The sequence below is a fragment of the Plectrocnemia conspersa genome, unplaced genomic scaffold (assembly GCF_051122295.1).
Source record: "Plectrocnemia conspersa isolate PC_06_02 unplaced genomic scaffold, ASM5112229v1 ptg000005l, whole genome shotgun sequence".
In the NCBI taxonomy this organism is placed as follows: Eukaryota; Metazoa; Arthropoda; class Insecta; order Trichoptera; family Polycentropodidae; genus Plectrocnemia; species Plectrocnemia conspersa.
The window spans coordinates 744,893-755,402 of NW_028277169.1; the positions used below are offsets into that span (position 1 = coordinate 744,893).

General features: G+C 31.6%; 1 protein-coding gene and 1 long non-coding RNA gene across 5 annotated transcripts; one reads left to right on the forward strand and one right to left on the reverse strand.

Moving 5' to 3' along the window:
- Positions 1–27: 27 nt before the first annotated feature.
- On the forward strand, positions 28–5,934 carry LOC148234617 (uncharacterized). 4 transcript variants are annotated; one of them, XR_015809671.1, is made up of 4 exons: positions 28–126; positions 668–781; positions 847–1,107; positions 2,110–5,934. It is a non-coding gene; the product is annotated as an uncharacterized LOC148234617 (long non-coding RNA). The 4 variants fall into 4 exon arrangements; XR_015809672.1 differs by having other exon boundaries at positions 54–126; positions 442–781; XR_015809670.1 differs by having other exon boundaries at positions 37–781.
- A 668-nt stretch (positions 5,935–6,602) lies between these two features.
- On the reverse strand, positions 6,603–9,147 carry LOC148234618 (host cell factor 2-like). The gene has a single exon (XM_088186335.1). The coding sequence runs from the start codon at positions 8,561–8,563 to the stop codon at positions 6,887–6,889; it is 1,677 nt and encodes a 558-aa protein (XP_088042461.1). The 5' UTR covers positions 8,564–9,147; the 3' UTR covers positions 6,603–6,886.
- Between the last annotated feature and the right edge of the window lie 1,363 nt (positions 9,148–10,510).

The following is a 10,510-nucleotide window of genomic DNA, read 5'->3' on the forward strand; positions in this document are numbered from 1 at the left end:
TAAATTTATTGTAATTTTTTTCATCGGAACATGGACGAATCGTGCCGTGTTAGGACTGCATGGCGCTTTACTTGACAGTTATACGTTGCCAATTGTTGCTGTTAAACTGATTTTTTCCTTCAAAGGGTATCTATATTTTTATGATATGGGATGAAACGGGATCATATGCTCTAATTGTGCATAATTATTATGTTATATTGTATGTATTAGAAAGTTTAGTAAGACGGAAAAAGTTTTTGCGCTCTCCTATTGACCAAAATAAGTTCTATTCGCGATGTCATTGTGACGGCGCGAATATAACTTATTTTGAAACTCTGCCCCTTTTCGTTGGAAATGTGGTTTTTAAAGCGAAATTTTAAAAATTGTACAAAAAATATAACTTTATATAATCACTTATAAACTAAATATAAAAAAATTAAGTTATAGAAATATTATTTTTAGAACTTGAAGATTTTTCTACATATTTTGATGTGTGTTTTACAATTCGTATCGATAAAATCAATTGCGTAGTTCGTTCTCAAGCGCGTAAATACCCGGGATTTCCTTTAACCGTCAGATTTGCTTACATATGACACTTCCGTCATATGTTAAGCGCGCGCCGGGATACAGCTTAGTGCGATTAAATAAACAGTGAAATATGTTATAATCACAGCATTTTTCTTACAAGTGTTAAATTGAAGATGATTTAAAATGATCTAGCATTGGAATTATAGAATATATAGAAGATGATTCAAAATGATCTAGCATTGGAATTATAAAACTTTAAATTATGAGTGTGCCAGTAAGTGTTTGGTTATATGAATAATATATCACATTATTCTAACAAAATTACTATTGACTTTCTAGGTTTACATATTAAAATACAAACAGCAGTGATTTGGATAAACAAAAAGTCAAATTGAAGTCACTGTTGGCAAGTATTATCTTTTTATAAAGAACATACTACATAAGCATGATGTGACTGAATATCCTGAATTTGGCTGTTCCGAAAGAGAAATGATTGCACAGAGGAAAAATTACTAAAAAACCATGACATAAATACATATTTTGCCACATCGAAATTAAAAATAACCCACTCTTAGATATTTTGGCTATCGATTATTCCAGGTATACAATCACATATTTATATTCCTTGTAAAATGTCGTCTATTAGATAACACACATTTATAAGCTGGCCGTCGCTTGGAACAGAATAATCTAAGTGAATTTTTTAATGATATGATGGTTTTAATTTATTTTGTTTATATACATTGGTGTATACAATAACTCACTCAGTACTCTAAATATTATCACTATATGGCACAAAAAATGTAAAAATCGAAAAGTCGAGAGCTCCATGACTAGGGATTCCAATCCTGTGCCAAAATTTTGATCCCGGGATTTCGGTATTGCAATTAGTCGATCCCGGGACCAGTCCCGGGATAATTTTCATGTTATTTTATCGATAAAAATAATTTAAAATGAATAATACAATATATTTTTACATCTGTTTTTTATAACGTACAATGGATAAAGTACGTATAATTTTAGTCTTGGCCTTAAAATAGAAAATAATATAATAAAAAAAAGGGAAGGTCTTATATATTTATTTGAGAAGATAAAAAATAAATTTTTGACAATGTATGTACATATGTACATTCATAGACACAATTAATGGAAAACATTATTTTGAATAAAACTCACGAAGTAACATCAAAGCATCAAGCGTTTCATCATTTAGCCTTGATCTGATTTTGGTTCCTAAGAAGACTGCTGCTGAAAATGCACGTTCAGACTCACAGCCTCAAAGATTCACAGATGACACGTGCAGCTTGCGCAAGTTTGTACACGAAATATAACGATTTTGTCAATAATAATTCGATTGTGCTTGATAAATCAATCAATCCAAAAATTCGGGATTATGTTTTATAATCCCGGGACTCATCGGGTATTGAAAATCGTTCGGGATCCCGGGATTGGAATCCCTACCCATGACTGACATTTTAGAACAATTATAAAATTAATTTAAAAATTCAAATATTGCCATCCTCACCAAATTATTATGTCATATCATTGTCAGTTCTCTGTGTCAGTATTGTGTTTAGATTTTAATTATTGTTTATTTTTTAGAAGCCATGAGCGAGCAATAAGATGACGCGAGCGAACAATAAAAATGGAACCAAACTTCTCCAGCTAAATAACCGACTGCATCACAATCATTGTCACGCGATCATCGTGAAAGATAGAGTTCCACCAACTATCACTAGATAAAAAAATACGTTTTATTAGCATTTATATGGTTCGATCGACATTAACTTTCGTCCCTGGTTTATTTGCAATTCGAGTAATTATATTCAGTCAAATCTAACGAATATGTGCTTTAAATCAGAAGCAATGATAATTTTTATGTATTGTAAAAGGAAAAACTCACTTTTTGGCCTCGGAGCCCGTCGATGACTCAAAATTTGAGGATTTCATTACGAAGATTGCTTTATCTAGTTTAATCAATGTATTCTTCTAATATTGAGTTAATAGGTGAATTGATGTATTATCAACCGGGATGCTTCGATTTCTTTTGATTGTATTGGTTTTATGTTTACCTAGCCAGTTTGCCCCAGAAATTTATTTCTGTTCAATAAGTATAACATAAAATATTATTTTTTATATGTAAATTAATAATTATGGTTCATACATTTAAAAAAGAAGACTTACTATTATAATATATATTTCTTAATGCACGAAGGTCCTTTTTTTTATTCCATTTAGGAAACCTATAGTTTTATTTTTGCGGATTGTCCTAGTAATATTGTTATACAAATTAACACCTCTGTACATAATCCCCTAGCTGTACTGATTTTCTTATACCTAACTATCCTTAAATTTTCTCTATTTCTAGTATTAAATCTATTTACGTCTTTATTTCTTATTAAATACTTTATTTAAGACTACTCTCATTGCCCTATTACGTAATTTTTGCAACATTTGTTTATCTAATTTATTAAACATATCTAATATTGCCGTACAATAAGTAAAACGGGGCAATATGTTACTATTGTAAATTTTTTTTTGTGTTTATACTTAACATATTTTTCATTCTGGATAATATACCTATTTTTCTACTATTTTTTTTTTAATATGTAATTACAATGTTCCTAAAAATTTTATCTACAATTACTCCTAAATATTTTATATTATTATCTAACATATATTTATAATTAATAAACATACGTTCAGTTTTTAAGTACGTTATTTTTTAGCCATATTTCTATTATACTTGATTCATTATTGGAATTATCTACAACTTCTTTAATATCATCACCTATGCAATACATTAATGTGTTAGGCGTATTTTACACTTTTTTACATTATTAACTATATCATTAATACATAGTATAAATAACATTGGTCCCAATTTAGACCCCTGCGGTACACCGTGAGATATTAATTAAACTTTGGAATATGCATAATTTATTTTAACTTTTTCTTTTCTTTTATTTAAATACTTATTAAACCATCTTAAAACTATTTCACTTACACCGATATTCTCTCATATCTTCAACATTATTATTCTATCTATTGTTTCGAAAGCTCTCTTGAAATCCAAGAAAACTGCTCCAGTGATTTTGTTTGTATCCTTGGCCAACAACCAATCATTTATCACTATTTGTAATGCAGTCTCAGTAGGACGTTTTTCTCTGAATCCCGATTGTTGTTCACATAGGACGTTTTGAGAAATAATAAAATCATTTAATTGTTTGATTAGTACTTTTTCCATCACTTTTTCTGTATAAGGCAACATGTTAATTGGTCTCATTTCCTCAATCTTTTTACTATTTTTTATTTTAGGTATAAAATACAATAGTAGCAATATTCAAATTTTCAAGTATTTCTCCTTTGGAGAGTGCTTTATTTCTTAAATTTTTTAATTTAGTTCCTATTATTTCCCAAGTTTCTTTAATTACATTTATATCTAATTCATCAGTTAATTTATATATTATGTTATGAATTTCTTCTAATGATTCTTATTTAAATTTACTAAATTTTACATTCAATGCTTCATTATTATATTGTACTAAATTACTAAACTTAGGTATTGAATTCACAATTTCTTCCATATTCTCAATGTAATACGTGTTCAATTTTTCTGCTATTATATGAGGATCTTGATATATATTTCCATCAATTTCCAATTTTATAAATATGGGTATCTTATTAATTGTCTGAAAATATTTTTGTTTTGAATCTTTCAAAAATACATTATTTTTCGAATCAGATATGAAAAAATGATGAAAAATATGGCGAATATATAATTTAGTAAAAGTATTGCAGGTCTTAATTTTTTACTCATTTAATCCGCACTTTAAAAAACGCAGACTTATGGAATTACTTGATATAACATTAAGATTATTTTTTCACAGCAAGATACGTTATGAAATAAACTCGAATCTGGTAGTAATTAACTCATTTCGCTACAGCTCTTGTTCTCGGATAAGATTTTTATTTATTTATGTATGCCTTTATTGTAGCCTTGTTTTTCTTTTCATTTTTCCCGTTTTTCTCTCGACTCTCCGTTTCGTCGAATTATTGTTTAATCTAGTTTTATACGATTATGTATTTGAAATCTGTATAAAAATTTTGACATTAATGATATTTTTATTATTATTATATTATCAATAAAATTAATTTAATACAAGAAATATAAATAATTTAACGATATGTAGGCGTAAGAAAACGAGTACGACCAGAGGAATATTGTATTAAGAAATAAATTATATTTATGTTATATATTTAATATGTATTTTTTTATTATTGTTGCTTACTGTATAAAAAATTAGCTATATTATTTCATAAAATAAATAAATATAATGCTGCAGGATGCTACTTTCCCACGACGGAGGTATATGCGTCTGCGTCTTTGTATCACAATTGTAGTTTAGCAAGATAACGAGCTAATAAATGTAAGATATGTTTTTGATACAGGTAAAAAAATAAAAAAAGAATGAACCAAAAGTTTATATTTTTATTGAGTGACAAAATCGAAAATAAATATTTTTATTTCGTAACAATTAATATTTTTATTAAGTAATAAAAAGGAAAAATAATACTTTTATTAAGTAGCATCTTCGTAGAACGATATAAATTTACCAAATATTTAGTCTACTCGCGTTTATGCGCCTTTATCAATTTAACATTAAACAAAAGAAATAATTAATACTTTTATTAAGTAACATAACGGACAACGAATGTTCTTATTTAGTAACAATTCATATTTTTATTTAGTGACAAAATCGAAAATATATATTCTTAACTAGTAACAATTAATATTTTTATTAAGTAATAAAAAGGAAACATAATACTTTTATTAAGTAGCAATCGTAGAACGATATAAATTTACCAAATATTTAGTCTACTCGCGTTTATGCGCCTTTATCAATTTAACATTAAACAAAAGAAATAATTAATACTTTTATTAAGTAACATAACGGACAACGAATGTTCTTATTTAGTAACAATTCATATTTTTATTTAGTGACAAAATCGAAAATATATATTCTTAACTAGTAACAGTTAATATTTTTATTAAGTAATAAAAAGGAAACATAATACTTTTATTAAGTAGCAATCGTAGAACGATATAAATCTAACAAATATTTAGTCTACTGGCGTTTATGCGCCTTTATCAATTTAACATTAAACAAAAGAAATAATTAATACTTTTATTAAGTAACATAACGGACAACGAATGTTCTTATTTAGTAACAATTCATATTTTTATTTAGTGACAAAATCGAAAATATATATTCTTAACTAGTAACAGTTAATATTTTTATTAAGTAATAAAAAGGAAACATAATACTTTTATTAAGTAGCAATCGTAGAACGATATAAATCTAACAAATATTTAGTCTACTGGCGTTTATGCGCCTTTATCAATTTAACATTAAACAAAAGAAATAATTAATACTTTTATTAAGTAACATAACGGACAACGAATGTTCTTATTTAGTAACAATTCATATTTTTATTTAGTGACAAAATCGAAAATATATATTCTTAACTAGTAACAATTAATATTTTTATTAAGTAATAAAAAGGAAACATAATACTTTTATTAAGTAGCAATCGTAGAACGATATAAATCTAACAAATATTTAGTCTACTGGCGTTTATGCGCCTTTATCAATTTAACATTAAACAAAAGAAATAATTAATACTTTTATTAAGTAACATAACGGACAACGAATGTTCTTATTTAGTAACAATTCATATTTTTATTTAGTGACAAAATCGAAAATATATATTCTTAACTAGTAACAATTAATATTTTTATTAAGTAATAAAAAGGAAACATAATACTTTTATTAAGTAGCAATCGTAGAACGATATAAATCTAACAAATATTTAGTCTACTGGCGTTTATGCGCCTTTATCAATTTAACATTAAACAAAAGAAATAATTAATACTTTTATTAAGTAACATAACGGACAACGAATGTTCTTATTTAGTAACAATTCATATTTTTATTTAGTGACAAAATCGAAAATATATATTCTTAACTAGTAACAATTAATATTTTTATTAAGTAATAAAAAGGAAACATAATACTTTTATTAAGTAGCAATCGTAGAACGATATAAATCTAACAAATATTTAGTCTACTGGCGTTTATGCGCCTTTATCAATTTAACATTAAACAAAAGAAATAATTAATACTTTTATTAAGTAACATAACGGACAACGAATGTTCTTATTTAGTAACAATTCATATTTTTATTTAGTGACAAAATCGAAAATATATATTCTTAACTAGTAACAATTAATATTTTTATTAAGTAATAAAAAGGAAACATAATACTTTTATTAAGTAGCAATCGTAGAACGATATAAATCTAACAAATATTTAGTCTACTCGCGTTTCTGCGCCTCGTTCGCCGCTCCTGATATTATGTTAGTGGGCGTGAGTCCTAATTGGGTGTCTGTCGGGTCTTCGGTTCTTGTGGCCACCATTTCATCAATCGTACTTAGGATTATTGTCATTGGTTCGTTGAGCATAGGCGGCGATGCTATTACGAACCTAGGTGCATTCCTAGGCAGCACCACTATAGGAGTGCTAGCTCTCTGAGTGCTCACACTTAAATTCTGCGCCATGTTCGCCGCCACTGATATTATGTTAGTGGGCGTGAGTTCTATTGGTGTGGCTGTCGTCGTGTCTTCGGTTCCTGTTGCCGCCATTTGATCAATTGTACGTGGGAATATTGTCATTGGTGCGTTGAGCATAGGCGGCGTCACTATTACGGACCTAAGTGCATTCCTAGGCAGGACCGCTATAGGAGTGTTAGCTCTCTGAGTGCTCACAGTTAATTTCTGCGCTATGTTCGCCGCCACTGATATCATGTTAGTGGGCGTGAGTCTTATTGGGGTGGTTGTCGTGGCCTGGGTTCTTGTGGCAGTCATTTGAGCAATTGTGCGTGGGAATATTGTCATTGGTACGTTGAGCATAGGCGGCGATACTACTTCGTATCTAGGTGCATTCCTAGGCAACACCACTATTGGAGCAGGACGGGCCGTGACGATTTTCTTCTCAATCTTCGGAGGGCCAACATCTAGATACCACATGTCATTATAGGAACGCTCGTTATATTGTTTTTTGCGGCCCGACCAGATGTATATGCGCGTCTCGATAGCGACTGCGCTATGGCCGGCACGCGGCTTTGGCTCACGTTTCTTGGAGTTCGGATCTAGCATAAGCCAGCGCATCGCGTCCAAGTCAAACTTGGCTAGTGTGTTGCTGCAACGACAGTTGTCAGTGTTATCACCGAGGTTCTCTAGGCCGCCGAATACGTACATGATGTTGCCAATGACATTAGCCGTGTGCTGCGAACGCGGAAGCGGAGCAGGCCCTTCGACATCGGGCTGCGACCAGGACATGGAGTCTGCGTCCAGCACCCACAGATCGCCGAGCTGGTGGCCGTCCGTGCCGCCGTAAACGACGAGGAAGGAACGGCCCGCGTAGTTCGTATATGCAACGCAGCTGTGCAACTCCCTCGGCGGTGGCGGCTGCCCTTTAATATCCGGAATGCTCCAGACCACGTTCTTCGAGTCGGGCGTCATCTTAAGCGTATATAATGAATTAGTATGCGTGTTTGTAAGTCCACTAGCGAGCCCACCGAACAGATAGATGGTGCCATTGAGCAACGTAAGGCTGTGGCCGACTCGCGGGGTGGGTTCAATGGCGCCCGGCAAAGGCATCAACTGACGGCACGTCCATTCGGAGATATTCAGTTCGAATAAGGCATTTGATAAAATTCCATACTCCAAAATACCGCCGAAGATAAGCAGATTCATTTTGTCGTAGACAATGCCGGAGGCGGTGCACGCAGGTGGTGTCACGCCCTCGCATATCATGATACGGTACCAAGAGTTTCGGGTCACATCGTACACCTGAAAGTCTGTTAATATAGAGTTATTAGCGCCCCCGAAAATTATAATACGGTTACCGGCTATAGCTACAGCGCTATGGCCGTGTCGAGGTTTCGGCTGCCGTCCAACACGGGGCAATTTTTCCCATTTGAGTGTCTCCATGCCTAGACTCTTCGGTTTCCTTTTTGTATGTCAATGTCCGCCACCAGTAGCCGTCACAAGTAACCAAAATGCAAACTCCATCACCAGTGACCGTCTGTCTATTTCTAGTTCGTAACACTGTGTAACTATAGTCACTTTAGTTAACTAATCGAGGGCTCACAACAATCAACCCTTAGTATCACGATTTCACTTTATAATTAAGAAAAATTCACTGCGTGCGTTTTTCCCGCCGCCGCATTTTAATAAAACTTTTTGCAGTGGCGCCGATCGCGAGTCGCGATTTTACTATTGCATACGTCAATCGTAAATTTGATAAATTAATCGGCACACGATCGAAATTTGCGAATTCGTTGAAACTACGCTGCGGCCGCAATTTTTGAACGGACAAATGTTAGCGCGCCGCCAATGTGATAATTGGCCAAAACTACTAAGCGCGCCGGCCATTACCTTTTAATTCAAAATTAAAATTAAAAATAAAACGTATTTCAAATATCTCATTTATTATATTATATCTCCATAACAGAATCAACTAATAAATTAATAAAAACAATTCTCATAAGTAAAAAACTTTTATAATCTAATATGATACTTTAAGAACTTCATAAAAAAACACAATAAAAAATATTATTAGACTTATCTTGTATTAAAGTTGTAATTATAGAATTCCAGAAGTTTACGAAGCGGTCAGCGTAAATTTTTCCAAATTTAACGCTGCCCGCTTCGCCGTCACGTCCAAAAATGCAATGAACTATAAAATATTTCTCTATCCTAAAATGTACTATTTTCACACGTCTGTTTGCGCTTAAGACTAGAAGAAAGCTGCCGAGCTATTGCAATTTGCCGAATTGAATTCGGTCAACTCTGTAAGCTACAAACAATAGGTACCTTATCTCGCCTTTCTGTAACATAAAAGTAGGTAAAATTTGTCTTTCGTTGCCTCCATCAGTATATTCGCCTTTATTTGTAATTTAGTACCATAAAGCACGTACTCGACTCGAAAAAACAATGGGGAACATCTGGTGAAACTTCGACTTTTACCGATTCTAAGAAATCGGCCAAATTTTTGGGTTTCTGCGCCTTGTTCGCGCTTCCAACATTATGCTAGTGGGCGTGAGTCTTATTTGCGTGTCAGTCGTGTCTTCGGGTCTTGTGGCCACTATTTCATCAATCGTACTTAGGGTTATTGTCATTGGTTCGTTGTGCATAGGCGGCGTTGCTATTACGAACCTAGGTGCATTCCTAGGCAGCACCACTGTAGACTATATGACTTTTATATATATATGACTTCTTATAATTTAATTTGGTCAAAATAGATAGATCTGTTAATTTGAGCCATATACATGATAGTGTTTATATTATCAATATTAATCTGTATTTGTTCTGATAGAAATGTTCCAATCAAGAATAAATGTTTATTAAATTTACTTGCTATTCTTTTTTATATGTAGTAAATATTCTATTAATATTTAGAATACAATTTTTCATTTTTATTTTCTGGAGTATTTTTGATAATTGTATATATATTTTTCTATATTTTAAATTGGTTAGTATTAGTAATATTATACATTTAATTATAGTAATATACAGTCGACTCTTCTATAGCGTAGAGATTGGGGCTCCGATATAGGAATACTGTTATATAGGGGATTAGACACCCATACAAAGTTTGAGGTTAGGTTCTTTCAATTGTATTTTGTGAATTTTACGAAATCAGCAATTTAAACTTCTTTTCTACTTTTATGTATTAAATGACCCCGTATTTAGTTTGTAAACAAGTGCATTTGCTTATGTTCTTTTTGTGACACGCGCGCGAAGAATGTCCTTGATTTTGCATGTGTCAGGGGAGTCTAAGTTTTTTGAGTTATTTTTTTAAAATGCGTAAGCCTACAATGAATAAATATTAAAAAGTAAATATAAATTATCAAACTTTTTCTGCAGTATGTTTTA

Bases quoted from the DNA above. Each gene is read 5' to 3' on its own strand.
- LOC148234618 (XM_088186335.1), bottom strand. From the start codon at position 8,563: ATGGAGACACTCAAATGGGAAAAATTGCCCCGTGTTGGACGGCAGCCG.